This window comes from Rhincodon typus, chromosome 4 (genome assembly GCF_021869965.1).
Source record: "Rhincodon typus isolate 14 chromosome 4, sRhiTyp1.1, whole genome shotgun sequence".
Taxonomy (NCBI): Eukaryota; Metazoa; Chordata; class Chondrichthyes; order Orectolobiformes; family Rhincodontidae; genus Rhincodon; species Rhincodon typus.
In genome coordinates, this window is record NC_063335.1 from 101,267,866 (window position 1) to 101,285,955 (window position 18,090).

Below are 18,090 nucleotides of genomic sequence, written 5' to 3' on the forward strand. Positions count from 1 at the left end.
CGGACAGGACTCCAGCTGTTTCTACTTGGAGTAGCGTCTGTAATGGCACTCTCTGTGTTTGCTTTTGACATTAAGTCTTCATGTTACCTGGATGAGTTAAAATTCAGCAGCCCATTTTACATCCCTCCCTGTGTTTTGTTTTTATCTCCAGCGAAGTCAGAAAATATAACTAACAATTAAATGTGGAAATTAAAAGACTCCATTCATGGCAATACTACAAATGTAGATCTGAGAGCACCTGCTGAATATTTGCTGGTCGCCGATGTTCAGAAAAGCTTCTCCTGCAGTCACAGTTCAACAACATTGTAAAATCATTACCAGCATAATTTAACAAAGTGGGAATCAAATAGAAATTGGTCTGCCAATTTTCAGTCAGTTTTGTAAATTCTAAGTCAAATTAACTGTTGATTGTAGTATTTATGTGAGAAAAGCAGCAGAAGCTTTGTATTATAAAACCATACAACCATGAGATGTAGAAGCAAAAGTAAGCTATTCAGCCAATTGGGTCTGCTCTGTTACTCACTTAGATCCTAGCTGCTCTCACAACCTTCAACTCCACTTTCCCGCCTGATCCCAATGATCTTTAATTCCTTACAGTGTGGAGCTGGAGGAACACAGCAGGTCAGGCAGCATCAGAGGAGCAGGAGAGTGGACGTTTCGCACCTACACGTTTCATCAAGACCAAAACTTTGACTTTCCTGCTCCTCTGATGTTGCCTGACCTGCTGTGTTCCTCCAGCTCCACACTGCATTGACTCTGACTCCCGCACCTGCAGTTCTTTAATTCCTTTACTGATTAAAAATCTGCCTATCTCAGCCTTGAATGTTGTTAATGATCTAACCTCAACAGCCCTCTCTGTAAAGAATTCCACAGATTCACTACCATCTGAAAGAAGAAACTCCTCTTCACCCTTGTCTTAACAGGCAACCCCTTTCTCTGGGATTATGTCCTCTGTACCTGAACTCTATCACAAGGGGAAGTAACCTGCGAAGCCCTCAAAGAATCTTAGAACCTTCAACAGTGTCGCTTCTCATTCTTTCAAATTCCAGTGAGCACAGGACCAATCTACTCAACCTCATAAGATATTCTGTTCATACCTGGGATCAATCTAGAGGACATTCTCTCGACTGCTTCCAATGTCACTATATCTTTCATTAGATGTTGGGACCAAAACTATTCATAGTACCCCAGATGTACCTCTTAGAGGTTTAACAAGGCCTCACTATTTTCTTGCTTCATTGCCTTTGAAATAAAGCTGAACTTTACATGCTGAACTTGGATGCTAGCTTTTTTGTGATTTAAGCATGAGGACCCAAATTCTGCTGGACTACAGTCTTTCTTCAGTCATTCTCTATTTAAATAATATACATATCTTCTTTTATTTCTGCTAAAATGCATAATCTCACATTTTTTTCCACAATGCTCCCTTCACGCCTATTCTCTATCTTCTATTAGGAAGCAAACCTTTGATTATTTCTAATATGCTATCCCAACACTGTGGGCATTTGTAAAGTAGGCTCATGATGGGTATCTTATCAAATGATTTTGGAAACTCAAAGGTACTACATCTACTAATTCCTTTTACTCTAACGTGCTTTTTAACTCATCAAATAATTCTAATAAATTTGTTATGCACGATTTCCTCACCACAAAACCATGCTGAATCTGCCTGATCACATTATGTGTTTCTAATTGTTCTGCTATTCCATCCTTGATAATAGACTCTAATATTTTCCCAATGACAGATGATAGGTAGTCATTGTTTCCCTTCCTTTTTGAACAAAGATTGTTACATTGGCAGATTTCCAGTCCTCTGGGACTTTTCCAGAATGTAAGCATCCTTGGAAGCTTATTACCAGTGCATCCACTGTCACTGTGGCTATTTTTTTAAAAATCATATGATGCAACCCATTTGATCCAGCGGACTTGTCAACCCTTAGCCCAATTCGTTTCTTTAGCACTTTTTCTCCAGTGATGATTATTGTGTTTATTTCCTGTGCCGCCACCAACCCCCCTCCTTAGCCCATTGAATATCCAGAATTTTTAAACTTGCAATTAGTGTCCTCTACCATAAAGACTGATACAAAGTAAATATTCAATACCTGTGCCATTTCCTGGTTCCCCATTGTTATTTACCCAGCCTGTTGCTCCAAGAAGGTTATGCACTTCAGCCTCTCTCTTCCTTTTTCTATAAAAAAAAGCTCATAATGTCTATCTTATAATACTTGCTAGTTTACCTCATAGTTTAATTTCTCTCTCCTATTTATTTTTTGATCATCTTTTGCTGGCTTTTAATACTTTTTCCAATCTTCATGATTGCCATGGTTACAATGATATCAATGGTGGACTGTTTTCTATAACCTGACATTTTCTGCACAGTTTTACTGTGACTTCTACATATTAACCATCCTAGGTGATGCAAAATACCTTTACACTGGTCGCTTTGTCAAACTCATCCAAAATCTTCATTATGAAGACAATCTAGTTCATATACCTATCCAGAATTACAATTACAATTCTGGATTGGTATTTGAGCTATGTTATCTTCATTATGAAGATTTATCCAGAATTACAATCTTGGATCCTCACATAACACAACTTTTATCAACTGACACCTCCTTTCAATAGATTTCCAAAAGAAAAATCCCTGATTTCTAAATTCGCTGTCTGTGCTGGCCACCTATTTGAGACATTGTTGTATGGGGTCTCCATGAACTGTTTCACCCATGCCATCTGTTGTGACTGGCAACATATCTACACATGAAAAGAAAAATACAGTCGGGTTCTATGTTGGAAGGGGATAGTAATCAAGACTTTACTCAGCTTTATAAAGATTTTCCAATTGTCTGCTTTAACGTCATACTGATAAGCAAACAACATCAAAGCCCATCTTTTCCTTTGTACTGCAGCTAAAGTGGGTACTGATGCCTTTGGATTCAAAACAGCCATCAGTGGCTTTTGATCAGTTTTGATTCTGAAACTACGACCTTGCAAATACTTGTAAAAGAATTTTTTCTCGAAAAATCAAAGACAATGCTTCAGGGTCTATCAGAGCATAATTTCACTCACTGGCAATGTGTGTGTGTCATGTGAGTGCAACTGGTCTCTCCTTATCATCATTCACATGAAAGATCATCCCTTCTACTCTCTGGGAGAGGCATCACATGCTAACTTTGTCTTTTCAGACACATTACAATATACAGCACTTGTGCTATCTTTCAACATGTGTTTGCATAATTCATGTGATTTGCCATATTTGTTTGGCCAAAACCATGAACAAAGCTTCCTCAGAACTTCATTCAATAGATGCAACAAGTTTGCCAAGATTGGTGTGAATTTACTGCAAGCATTCATTAGACCTGAGGCATGAAAAGAATCTGAGGCATGAAATATTCTGGCTAAGTGGAGCATTTCTTATTGCTTTAACTTTACTCTGGTTAGGATGTAGATCATCTTAGTCAAGCAAAATACTCTACTCAAGTTTGAAATATTTCACATTTGACTGCCTCCGCTTAAATTCCATGCTTTTCCAAACATTGGAGCACTTTATTCAGCAAATCACCATGAGTCCATCTCTTTGGAGGTAGGTTAGGTATGTCATCCAGGTAATATGTTATTCACTGAATTCCTCTCAAAACTTGGTTCATTGCCCCTTGATGAATTAGTGAAGGGGGGTTATGTGCTGCCTGTGAAAGTGCAATAGACCCATGACGGTGTTAACGGTCAAATGTGAGTTTCATTCAGCTAATTCAAGTTGTAGATACACATTTTTCATACCTAATTTTGAAAAAAAATCTGGCTCTGCTCCCTGACAATCAAGTGAATACATTCTCAATGTTTGACAGATTAACCAGTGAATGATATTCAGTTATCTGATTCACAAATACATTACAATAGCCTGAACATTTGTATTTGTTATTGCCGCTATGACAGTAGCCCAATTACTCCATCTTCATTCTTTTCAGCTCTTGTCTTATTCTCTCCCTTCGGGTAAAGTACACTGGATGAAGTCTGCAATAGACTGGTGTGGCATTCCTCTGCACTTGTACGTTGGCCTTATATCCTGGAATCAGATGGCCAGTTTCACTAAATGCCCAGGAATACTTGACAATTTCATTTCTTTGTGTCTTAAGCTTTGTTTTGATAAAAAAAAATCTCATTTCAGTTTATCTTCAGTGTTTTTAAAGTTTCCTCCAATCAAAACTGGATTTTAACTCTGCTATAATAGAGAGTAACTTTGCCTTTGCACCTTGTAGGTGACTGGAACCATCACCCATCCCATTATGGGGATTTGCTCTGCTCCATAACTTCCTCATTCAATGCCTGATTTCTCCAACTGATGCTAACTCAGTTTTGGGGGGCATATTAATTCAGGAATCATGCTGTCTGGTGCCTCTGCTTCATTTTCCAGGTCCACTGGGTTTCCAGTTAATGTCACTTAGACTACGGTTCCTTGTGAACTTGCATTGGTTCTTAATTTTGGGGTCTCAACTGACCTGTCATTGACCTGCTGCTGTTCTACAACTATTTGTAATGACTGCCATTTCCCTCCACCATGTGCACCTTCTTATGACATGCCTTGTCAAGATAACCCCACTTCTTGCACCTGCAGACCTTTGTATTCAGAAATAGATCATTCTGTGCCCAATGTTGACCTGATCATCAGTATCAGTTAGTACCTGTCTTTATTAAGGCTTTCATCTTACACAGTTGCAGCTTATTTACTTCAGCAGGCAATTGGTGATTGTTAACTTCCACTTCTCTTGAGTCATTTCCTGCATAATGTCATAGTCTCATAGAGTTTTTACAGAAACGAGGACTTTGGCCTATCATTTCTATGCCTGCCATCAAACATTCATCTTTTTAATCCCATCTTCCTTCACTTGGCTTTGAATGTAATGATGCATTAATTGTTCATCTAAGTAGTTCTTAAATGTCTTGAGCAATCCTGCCTCTGTGACCCATTCAGGCAGTGAGTTCCAGGTACCCACAACTCTCTTGGTGAAGAAATAGTTCCTCAAATCCCCTTTAAACCACCTGCTCCTTATCATAAAACAGTGTCACTTGGTTGTTGACCCCTCTATTAAAGGGAAAAACATCTCCCTATCCACCCTGCCTGTGCCTCACGGATCTTTGTGCACCTCAATCAGATTCTCTTCTCAGCCTTCTCTGCTTTAAGGAAAACAACCCCAGCCTATCCTGTCTTCAGAAATGAATCACTTCAGGCCAGGCATTATCCTGATGAGTCTCCTCCACAATGTCTCAAGTGCACGCCACATCCATGCACAATGTGATTTGCAAGTTATGCAGAAAGTTAAGTTTGGCAATGTCAACAACTCACTGCAAATGCCCTCACTGCAAATCTGTCCTGTGATGCTGTCTCTTAAAATTCTCCAAAATTACAATGGGTAGACAACATTTTTAAAAACTGCAACAAACTCTCCAATACACTCACGGGGTGATAGATCCTGTGTGCCAAGCCAATAACTTTAGCAATCTCCACTGCTTTGGGCCTGTAGCACTGATCAGGCTTATATAAAATCTAACAGCCCGCTGTCTTTTGGTATTGCATGGCCATCAAATTCTCAAGGGCTTCGTAGCAGTCGGAGCTGATGGCATACTGCATTATTATTATTAAACTATTAATCCAGAGACCCAGGTAATGGTCTGGGGCACAAATCCTGCTTTGGCAGATGGTGTAGTTTGTATTCAGTTTTAAACAAAATCTGGAACTAAGTGTCTACAGGTGACCATGAAACCATTGTCAATTGTCAGGAAAAACCCATCTGGTTAACTCATGTCCCTTAGACTCACAGTAATATGGTTGACCCTTAACAATTAGGGACAGGCAATAAATGCTGGCTCAGCCAGCAACACACATCCCATGGTTAAAAAAAATTACTTTGTGGGTCTGCTTTCATTAGAATTATCAGTGTTTTCCTTCTTCTCACTGCCAGATTAACAGCTAGATTATCAGGAACATTCAGGATAATATTACTAATGAATATCATCTGAAGTCAGTCCATATTTGCATCAAAAGATACACAATCACAATTGTACTCTACAGTCTCCTAATAATAACTAAAGTTGCAGTCTTCTTCGCTTGTTAATCCATTCAGTAGTACAAATGGCCTTTAGTTCAAGATCCGATTTTGCTAAATGTAAAATTTTTGCAAGATAAACGACGTAAGATTCAACACCAAATTAAAAACATTTTTTTCTAGCACATGCATTTATACCAATTGCCACAAGGGTGTGCTATTACAAGATGGCACTGACCAGCACCCCATCATCAAGAGTGTTTACTGGGTCCACCGGAAGATGGGGCTCAGGCTGAGAAACTATACATTAATTGAATAAATTCTCCAACCTGCTGGAAAATTAGCTCAGCCAACCTGGTCATGTTAAGTGATGGAGCAAAAAAACAAGACAGTGTGTAGGGTTAATTGATCTCATGATCTCTCTCATCATCGATGCTGAACAGAACATGTGGATTTTGGGCATGCATAATTTTGTACCTTTCAGGGTCAAATTACTTATGAAGAATAACCACTAGGCTGGCATAACAGAGGACTGCTTTTTTCTCATGAATGTACACTTCAATATGCTGAATGTTCAGAAGAGAAAGGAGAAAAAGAAATGGAATGGATAAAATGAACGGGAGGAAAAAGATCCAAAAAAATTATGTTCAAATACGGTATGAAATGGTCAGGAAAGCAGTCAGCTTTTTGTTTTATTATGATAATTGGATTTGAGTGCAAATCAAATACTGACTGCCAAAACTTCAGAGTTTATTTGCCCAGACCATTGCTATTTCATATGGATATTGTCCAAAATTTAATTTTTCAGTCAGTGAGTCAAAAAATAGCCAGTTCAATTTTGATTTATTCTCCTGAACTGGAAAGAGTTCAAATAGTTTGATCTCAACTGTATTGCTTTATTTACCCACTTTAAGGGAATTAGACTTTTGAATCCTGAGGGTAGGTAAAGCTATCGACTGAGTCAAGCTATTATACTCAGGCCAGTTCACCCATCAGCAGGAAAGACAACAGAGTTGTCTTGAATGAGCAGTCGAGCTTCATGAGCCTCAAATTTTCATTCTGTGGCACTTCTATTTCCTGACATGGAGGTCACATTAAAGCAATGAAACTCAAATTAAGTTAGCAAAATTGACTGAATGAGCAAAAATACAATTGCTAACTGAACAACTGCTTCAATTGAAACTCCCTTCTGTGGGCTTAAAGCTCAAACTTTCCGTCAAATGTTTTTCCTTTGCTTTAGAGTAACTTTCAAACACCCAAAATAGCAACACCTATAAAGATGCAATCATACAAAAGTGACCAGATTTTCACAAACATCACAGCAATTAGACTGAACAAATCACTTTGATGGGTTTATGAACAAATGTACTGGCCCATGTGATACTGAGCGTCTCAAGTTTGATTGCTGAGTTGGGCTGACTGAACTGATCAATGTACACAGCAGCAGCTGGAAAGGGGAAAAAAATCAGTTCAAGTTCTGGCTGGGAGTTGCAAATATGATCGCTGATGAAGGGCAAGATCAGACTCGGCTTTATTGCTCTTGATGATGAATCTGACACTGTCTGCTGAGGCTCACATGGGAAGAATGGCAGCTTGGAGTTGACACCAGGGAATTAGAGATACACATATAACATTGCCAATGCATCAATCAGCACACTATGCAGAGGAGGGCAGCAAATAAAAATAAAGGAAATTCAGCATGGATAACAAAAAATGAATTTAATAGGGCTGTTAATAAAATTTAGTGAACATTGAATATTTTTGCTTGAGTGAATTTGCTTCTTAAAACTTCGAGCCGATTATAATGCATTTCCTTGAAAGCAATTTTTAAGTAGTGTTTTACATTTTACATGTTTAACAACTTACGTGTCTGTTTCATCCCATGCAATGCATGATTGGTTCGTGGTGCCCTGTTAAATAAAATGAAGTCTTTTTAAAATGGGGTTGAGTCTACTGAAGAAGATACACTTAAATGTAAACAATAAACCTTGCACAGGCCAAAATCCCTGCCAATTCTTCGTCAATTACTAATCCGTCGTTTTGTCAATTCAGATTATATGCATCATGAGACTGAAGTTGTCAAAGCTCCATTCTCGGTGAAAATGCCTTGCTCCACAGGAAGGAAAATAAAGAAGAAGAATCAATATGAGCAGCTACCCAGACCTAGTACTTAAAAAGAACTGCACAATCGGATGCATTGACTTTAGCACTCCTACATCGCTCCGGGTGGATTCCCTGCCAGCGAAGATATTCCCAAACTCAGACTGCTCCAAAAAACCTAGCAATTCAAGTGTACGGTTCCCCAGAATTGTGACTGCTGTTAGACAAAGTCATGGGGCTGAATTTCACAAAGGAAGATGGATCCGTTGCCCCTCAGCGTAATAGTCCATGGTGAACCCATTTAATTGGCCATTAGGTCTTTACTTGAAATGGAACTTGAGGGAGTTCCAACTTTTGTGTTGCTTATCCCAATTTGACTCTTATATCGCTCCTTCGAAAATCATAGAATCATACGGTACACAGAGGGACTTTGGCCCATCAAATTTTTACCACCAAAAATATACTGCTATTACGCTAGTCCCACTTTCCAACAACAGGTCCATGGCCTTGAATGTTATGACATTTCAAACATTCATCCAAATACTTTTTAAAGGCTGTGAGTTTACTTGCCTCAACTACCCTCCCAGGCAGGAATTCCAGATGCCCCCACTACTCTCTGGATGAGAAGATTTTTCCTTCAATCCCCTCTCAACCTCCTGCCTTTCATCTTAAGATTAAACCCTTCGTTTCTGTTGCTAGGTCAAAATCCTGAAGCTCACTTCCTAGCAGCATTGTGGTTGTACCTTTATTACTTGGACTGCAGCAGTTCAAGAAAACAGCTTACCACCACCTTCTCCAAGGGAATTAAGAATAGGGAGAAAATGCTGGCCCAGACAGTGAAGACCACATCCCATGAATTAATTTGTATGTAATACTCCTGGGAATGGTGCACTATATTTAGTCCCAAAGGTGAGTTGCTAATGCACCCAGGAATCAGTATGTTTTAGGATTTTGCTGGGGTTGGAATAGAATAGAATAGAATAGCCTTTGTTGTCACATGCACTTGAATAAGTGTAGTGAAAAGTTTGTAATGTCACCTCTTTGGCACCATCTTAGGTACAGGGTACCTAGGTACTTAAGTATTTGTTACAGAATAGAAAGAGTTAAAAAAAAGTCTAGCATAGGAATATAAGGTTTTTAAAAAGTACTCAAATTACTCAAGTCTCAAATAAGAATAAAATGTATCTTTAAAAGTATGCAAAGTTCAGATGAAGTAAGGTTGGAGCTGGGACGGACTGGAGAGAAGGGGAACCTTGGGCAGGGTAAACACTAGGGTTCCTCCAACATATATAGCCTGGTCACCAGGCCACAGCCTTTTACTGCACTCTACCTCCATAATTGGCAACAGCCTCTATCACCATGGGTAAAATCCTAGTGGCTGTGAGTCCTTCGGGGACCGTTGCCATTTCATTTAATTATATGTATCTGCCCCTCAATGGAAGTTAGCGCACCATGTATTTCCAGGTACAGCCAGTGGGCTACTTCACAGGGTGGTTAAGGGTCAATGACAGAGACCACTGGATTCACATGTAAGCCCAGATCAGGTAAGGATGGTAGACCTCCTTTCTCTAAGTAACACCAGAAAACCAGTTGACTTTCTACAACAATCTGAAAACTTCATAATCACTTTTAGTGATTTTTTGTCCTGGATTTATTTAGTTGTTTTATTGTGAACTGAATTACAATTCACTAATGTCAATGTGAAAATAGTAATAAGGTACTGAAAATATGGAAATTGAAGAAAAAAATACAAACAGTCAAAAAGCTTTTTGCTTTAACAGCTCCTTCATGCATGATGTTATTGTTAATAGCCATTTCAGATAAGTGAGCAGAATCTGTAATATGATCCTAGGCTAAACTAATGCAGATATCGTAATGGCTACATTTACAGGATGTAGAGTACATTTAATATCTAAATGAAACACTCAAAAAAATGGATGTCCAGTGGATTTCATTATACTGTAATAATTGGCAGCTTAAGGGGAGGGGTGGACCTAATTAATGAATCACTATTTGATATCCTGGTGTCACATGCATAGTCCACTTCTGTGAGATGCAGAAATTTATGCATTTGTTTCAATCTGCAGGAACACTGGACAGGAATGAATAAAGTATGTTCGATTTTATTGCACTGAATATTGCTGTTTATTTGGCAAGACTGAAATAAATTGGAACCCTTTCCACATGGGACCCAAGGTAAATGTCTATTCCAGTTGCTTGTAATTAACCAAAGGCTGTTTCTTAAAAACTATTTTCTCTTTGTGAAATATTATTTTTAAAGCCTGCATTCATTTTCAATTATGAATAAAATTTGCACTTAGGGAACAATTCCAAATGAACCTGATTCAAAGTGTTGCGGATAACAACATTTTGTCGCTGAGTGTGATTTGAATGCATAACTTACATTATATAAATGAGAAAATTCAATTTCCAAAGGGCTGGCCAAAGACTTTGGAGAAGGTTTCATAATGACAGACAGTATCTTGGAATTCAGCACTGTAGCATTCCTAAAATTGAAAGCAAAGATCAGCAATGTGTTAGTGATTTCAAATATGATGTAAAGGATATTAAGTCAAAGCATAAAAGTAATTAGTTGTTACATTCCAAGACTATGGTATTGGCAGTTTCCGCGTCAGTTGCTGACGTAAAATAGTCCTGTTAATGTTTCTGGCTATCTCCCATAAACAGGGCAGAGAGTCTCATTGTGACTTTGACTGACTGAGTGCCCTAATACATTTGTGTTTCTTTCTGAAGGAACAAGGGGTTGGAGTTGAGGAGTTTCTTGGGTGGTGATAGGGCTTCCCACGCAATATTACAACAAGGAGACAGCAATCAAAAAACCAGGTAGGCGAGAGGAGAAAACGCTGCCACCTTGCTGCTCTAATAAGAGTGAAGGGCAGCAGCTCTGCCACCTCAGCAATACCCTCGTGAGAAATGGCTGCTGCTGAGACAGCAAGGGAGTAATGAGGGTGCGTCCATTTTGAGATGACCTGGCAGAGGTGGTAAAAAAGAGAATTTTTTAATATGCCCGGGCAAGCAGACATTATTTTTTCATCCCAGCGCAAACAGAAAGGCCCTCCTTCTCAGATTTTTAATGAATAATGGTTTCAGAGGTTGCTGACAGCGGGCAAGAAAATGGTGCTGAGGCCAAGATGCCCATCATCCGTGATCAAATTGATTGGTGCAGCAGGCTCAAGGGGCTGATTTGCCTACTTCCGCTCTAAATTCTTATGTCTTATATTCTTATGTTGTCAGTCTGAGAGGACTCCCAGTTCCTACAGCAATGAGGTCCTCTGTCTCCAACTGATGCGATTTTGCCTCCAATATGGTGTTTTTAGCTGTTGCTTATACTTTCCCATGTGACATACGGACATCATGGTACTGAAGAATCTAACAAACCATTGATCACGATCAGCTATTACTTACAACATCACATTCACAGACACATCACTGTCTGGGTTAACATTAAGCTATTGGATTACAGCAGAGAGCAGCATTGAGCTGCATGCTCCCGTTAATGCAAGAATGCTTCCACCATGCTTGAAATGATCCTGTGGTAAGAGAGAGTATGAGAATTTTCTACCCTGAGGTCGTATGCTATGATCAGTGATGATACTAGGAGCATGTTTCTTAAAGATATACTGACATACTGACTGTGCAACATCACACAACACCAACTCCATTGTCTCCAATCCTGGGAAGCTCAGAAGATGCCAGCAAGGGAATAATGTCTCTGAAATAGTAATCCAGAGAGCCAGGTTAATAATATGGAGATATGGGCTAAAATCCCACTAAACAGCTGATGGAATTTAAAAATTCAACCAATAAAGAAAAATATGGGATATAAAACTAACCTCAGTCATTGTGACCTTGACAAGTATTATCAATTGTTTTAAAACCTCAGGTAATAACCTTTAAGAATGATCTAAGGAAATTTGTCATTCTATCTGGTCTGGTCTACTGTGATACCAGATCTGTCATGTGTTTGCCCTCTAAAATGACCTAGCAAGCCAGTCAGCTCTAGGGCAATTTAGGGATGGGCAATGACGGATGAAGGAGTAAAGAGAAAAGCATCATGGTCGTATGGCAGGGTACAGTGCTGTTACCAGCAAAATGCCAACAGCCCAAAAAGTAACACACTTAAATTCTATACTTTGGCCGGCTGTGTACAATAAATGGGCAGTCAAGTCGGTGCGATCCCTGCCATTAGGAAACCCAAATGGGATTTTACTTGCTTTTTGCATCTTAAAGTCTAGCAAAATCTAACTCATTCAGCTCAACCAAACAATAGTAGAACAATTAGTTGACAGCTAGCCTTACTAATGCAGACTAGTATCCTAGGCCAGAGTACTTTCATTCCCAAAGTTCTGAGGAAGGGTCACCGGACCCGAAACGTTAACTCTGCTTTCTCCTCCACAGATGCTGCCAGACCTGCTGAGCTTTTCCAGCAACTTTGTTTTTGTTCCTGATTTACAGCATCTGCAGTTCTTTTGGTTTTTACTTTCATTCCCAACATGGCATTCCAAATTAGAAACATATACTACACATATTTGATTACATTGATTTTACTACCATTGTCTGAAATGGGACTAATCTCACCTTTACAAGTATATGTCGCTGTCTCCATTCTGTTTATTCACTATTGATCCTACATTCCTTTGCCCTCCTTACCCTTCCACTGCTATCCAATTTAACCTTGATTCCACTTGAGTCACTAATCCCAGATCTGAAATTCATACCCTCCTCAGCTGTAGGGAGGTGTTGCCCCTGCCTCATCTCTAAATCTCTTAAATTTAATCACATTCCTCCATCATCCTTGTTCCTTTCTACTACTGGAAACAAACTGTTTCTTTCTAACCTGTCCTACCTTTTCATGATTATCAACATTGCTATTTCTTTAATACTCAATCTGCGCTATTCTGATGAGAAGAATATATGTTATTAAGTCCTTCTTTGTATTTCATATTTCCTTGCATCAGATAGCATCTTCATGAACCTCCTTGTTCACTTTTCAATCTTCTTCTTGAGATAAATGTTGAGGGGAGCCAAGACACAAGCATCCAATCTTACATGGGAGATGCCCAGAGAAGATTCCAAATTGCTCCTCACCCTCCAAGTCAGAAGGGAGATATTCAACACAGCCAAGGAATGCTGTCCAATGTATGTCATTGCTGGTGGCACCTCGCAAAGGTATTTCAAGATCTAAATTCAGACAGTTCCATTGTTCAGAGAGTAAGTAGTTGGAGTCATTTGGCAAGATTTCTATTCCTGGGTTTCTCATGCCATTGGGATGAAATGTGAGTTGGGAATCCATTACTGCTGACATTGGGAAGCAAGACACAACATGCATTTTTACAGGAAGCATCTAGTCTGGGGAACCTGTTTAACAAAAGTTGGAAGACCAATAAAAGGTTGTCTGTCCACACGTCATAGCCTCTAGAGATAGGCATTGCTGTAGAATTGAGGAAGGCATGAAGCTATCTACATTCCTGGTTGCCAGCAATGAAAGGGAGACATATGAAAGGACCCCAAAACCAATAGGACCATTGGACATGCAGGGGAAAGCCTCATGACCAGACCTCACTCCCATTCTTCTAAGCCATGACTTTAAAATAAAATCATTCATTTGATGTGGTCACCATTTATATCACATCCCTTGTTGCCCTTCAACTTGAAAGGATATTTCAGAGTTAAGAGTAACCCATATTGCTGTGGGCCTAAAGTCACATATAGGCCTTACCATATCAAGACAGCAGATGTTCTTCCCCTAAATGACATTAGTGAACCAGCTGGGTTTTTGTGACAGTGGGTTCACAGTCACCATTAGATGTTTAATTTCAGATTATCACTGAATTCAAATTCTATCATTTGCCATGGTGGGATTCAAACCCAGGTCCCCATAACATTACCTAGGTCACTGCATTACAAGCCCAGCTATCTGTCACTGGTAAACCAATATTGTTTCACAGGATCTTGTGGATTGAGAGGTATCTCACATGCCCACTAAAAACCAATAGATATTGGGACAATGTCCTCAAGAAGCCTCAAGAGCATTCATTTTTTTTATTCTTTAATGGAATATTGATGGCCTGATGGGATCACCCCCTTACCCACACTATCCAACCATTTTCAGATCCCATGACCTCCAGACATGTCCTTGAAAAGTCTGAAATTTCAGCCCATTCAATGCGACAATGCAAAAACTAACTCTTTGACCCACTATGTCACAGCAGCTGATTTCTTCATGTGAAAATTAAGATCACATCCTCACATACTGCCCTTCAATAACTTTCATGTTTATCACCCACAATCTTAAAATTTCCCTTCTTTTAAATGTTTCCATAATTCCATTGCCCATCGTTTACTCTGAGCCAGGAGGCCCATGTTCAATCACCACCTGCTCCACAGTGTGTAATAACATCCCCAAGCAGTTTATACAAAAATTCTAATAATTCTCTTTTTAAATAATTACTTCAACAACAAGATAAGGTATAGATTTTAACAACTGATTTAGTCTATAATCCTTCATCTTCTCTTTCATTTCTTTTCCTTATAGTGTTAAAATTTTGCAACCACGTCATAGGAATAAGCCTGTCACCATGCCACACAATGCTATAGATGGCATTCAAAAGACTTCCATTAATTTATAATTAGCATGCCCAATTACTATGGCAACCATCTAGATTTCATACCACCTGGTTCTGGGAGTTAACATTAAGCATTACAGCAATATCACAACACAGGTTTTTGTTTTTAACAGTCAAATCATTAGCAGTTTTAAACCAAATGATGAATGGTAAAGGGAGTTGCTCACATTATTATGAAGGCACATAAGTTAAAATTACTTCAGCTGAAAAGAAGGATGTGTTTTGAGAATTGTTTCTATTATCCACAGAAAATTGTATTCCACTTTTGTGCATGATATGTAAAATAGAGATTTACAGTTTTGTATACATCATGCAATATTACATTGCTTCACGCATCCACTTTTATTTTTGTGCCTTCTTATTGCAAACAGCCAAAGTCAATGGTGGATCATTAGTTTTGGAAGAACATGCAGAGAAATTCATTATTCTTATTTTCATTCCTCCTATTTAGTTCTGTTTTCTCTCTCCCCTAATCCGCTGTGATATTGCATCTCCCCTAGTTGACATGCAGCATCACATCACCATCATGTAGTGGATAAGGCATCATCAATCAAAAGCCCATCCACAGTTTGCAACCAAGGGCAACCTTTCTGTAAATCAGTGTTTCTGGAATTGAGTAAAGATGACTAACCACAGCTGCTGCAGGGATTTGTGGGAGGACTGCTTCTGGCCTTTCAACTGTTAACAATTTGAGTTCTGACTTAAGTGGCTGTATCATTGTTCACTGTTACTGTTTTATTTACTGTTTTGTTCATTACATATAACGGATAAAATGATTTAACCCCAAAGTCAACCTAAGGAAACTGGTTAACATGACAGATGATAAACATTAATCAGGGAATAAGGGAGAAATCAGATGGAATTTGTTTTTACTGGAAGAGTAATTGTGGATTTAACTACCAGTCAAGATAGTAGAAATAGTTCCTGTTGTATGAGCATCCATAACCTCGCTTATCATGTTGGATGAGCTCTTTGTGCTATTGCAAACTAGAATGTAGATTTACTGCCACCATCCACTTTGATGATACAGGACCTGTTTGGTGTAGTATGGTAGAGGGGAGACTATTTGACAGTTTAACTAGAAGAGGCTTTTGTCTTAAACAATATGTAGTTATTGTGTGATAGAAACTATGTAACACTTACATTGATATGATAAACATTGTTATAGAGACTATGAAGAAGATCCAGAAAGTAGGTCTTCTCCTTTCAGGTTCTGAACTGTTCACCGACCCAGCCCATATGACATTATTATTATGGGTGGTGCTCAAGGTACTCCACGGAAAAAAAACCCTTTCACAACCTTGCAACCTTATACAACATCTCCCCACAATTTTTTTTTGTCCCATTTTATGCATGAATACACTCAGTGATGATGAAGGGTCACTGGACCCAAAACATTAACTGTGCTTTCTCTCCACAAATGCTGCCAGATTTTCTGTTATCCCAGAAATTTCTGCTTTTATTTTTGTTTCCAACATCCACAGCTGTTTGATCTTTTAAACCAGAGGTTAAAAGGTTCGTTCGATAGAGTCCAGCTATATACTTTTCTAATCAGACCTTTATTTCAACTATATTGATATTTTCCCCATTTCATAAAACTACAACCATATTGATTACCTGTTACTCATATGTTCTCACCCAATTGCCCCAAGTAACATATAGACATTACTTGCTATTTTTGGTCTCAGCTATCTCTGCCAGACCCTACAGATATCTGCTGTATAAGGTAATGGTTTTAAAAGAGTTAATATTCATGTTACGTTGATTTCATCCACTCTACTAATGTTATACATAGTTTGTGCGTGGAGTCGAGGAGCTCTACTTCAGGTTTCAGAGGGAGCAATTGTATTTCTACCAGTTCCCTAAGTTCTAAATAGAGTTTAATTTACTGCTAGCATGCAATAAACCTCCTTGTTATTGAAGAAAAGCATACTTTCAGTAGATATTCTGCATTGGTGTATCCTTGGCCACTAATCATTAGTCATGCTCAAGACAAAACAAAGAGAATGGAAGATTAGTAGCAACAATCTACCACGAGCAAACAGTATACATATTGATCATAGTGGCATACCAAAAAGGTACCAGAAGTAATCATCTGAGAAAATGCCACAGCAAAAACATAGACTTGAAAACAACTTAAAACAGCAGATTTTGATGAGATGACACAAATTTGAAGAGGAACATTTCAATCCTTTTTCTTCTAAAAGGGCATTACAGCTACTAATGACAGAGATAATGTTGAGTAAACAGTTATCTGTTCCAGTACCATGAATGAGGACATGAAATTGTCTAGTTCATCAGGAAGATGTAGACCGATGATGAATAAAGATGGTCAACTGTGCAACAATTTGAACTAAAGACCGTGCATCCTTTCAATGCTGATGTAGCAGCACTTTGACAGTAAAGATTTGCTTCAACAAAATGGAGACCCCACACATACAACTCCATGAAAGACAGGCCAAAATCCATGGGTTAAAAAACAGTCAACCAGAAGAAATTTCCTCGTCTGAAAATTTTAACACATCACAAAGAGCAAAGTATTTGTATCAACAGAGCAGTAGTCCCCCATGATGGACATTGATAAGATTAATGATTGTCCAGATAATGTTGTGATGCAATTCCATGACTTAGGAACTGAATGTTTCTCTGAAAAGGGAGCTCCGGAGATTCAGGTTCCTTCACATAAGGTAAGGAACCAACTATTGGGTTTTGGAGGGACAACTCCATCTATGAAGGACATCTAAGGGATAAAAGATCATCCTACAGGTAAATGATTGACAATCAAAATCGAGTTGAACAAAGCCAAAGACCTGAAAGGGTAGTGTTTGAAACTACGTACCATTCTACCCAGTCTGATAATGTTAGGCACCCAGGTTGAGAACTCGATCCTGATGGGCTCAGAAAGGTCACCTCTGGCTTCTGATAGACTTTGTCATTATGTCCTCATTAACTGATGTAACTTGCACGGATTGTGATCATGCAATAAACTATATTTTGAAGTGAAGATAAGTGTCTCTTCTTCTTACAATGCATGGGTAGTTCATTCTTTATCAATGTTAACCAAACAAGGAATTAGACTAAGTGTAGAAAGAAAGACTGGTGTCACTTCTCTACCCCAATCACAAGCTACCAGTGGCTGATTCTGCAAAAATGTTGGGGAAGAAAATGGGGGCATGTTTGATAAGTAAGCTTGAGGATAACATAAAAATTGGCCAAATAGTTAACAGTGAGAAAGAAGGTCTTAGGTTACAGGAGAATATAGGCAGATTTGTCAAATGAGCAGATCATGGCAGATGAAATGA

General features: G+C 38.8%; 1 protein-coding gene across 1 annotated transcript in view; it reads right to left on the reverse strand.

Moving 5' to 3' along the window:
* Positions 1-18,090, reverse strand: part of adgrb1a (adhesion G protein-coupled receptor B1a) — a 618,149-nt gene that overhangs the window by 294,057 nt on the left and 306,002 nt on the right. The window contains exons 15-16 of the mRNA XM_048596183.1: positions 10,546-10,648; positions 7,908-7,951 (exon numbers count right to left, since the gene is read on the reverse strand). Coding sequence (XP_048452140.1) covers positions 7,908-7,951; positions 10,546-10,648 — 147 coding nt within the window. The remainder of the gene's footprint in view (positions 1-7,907; positions 7,952-10,545; positions 10,649-18,090) is intronic.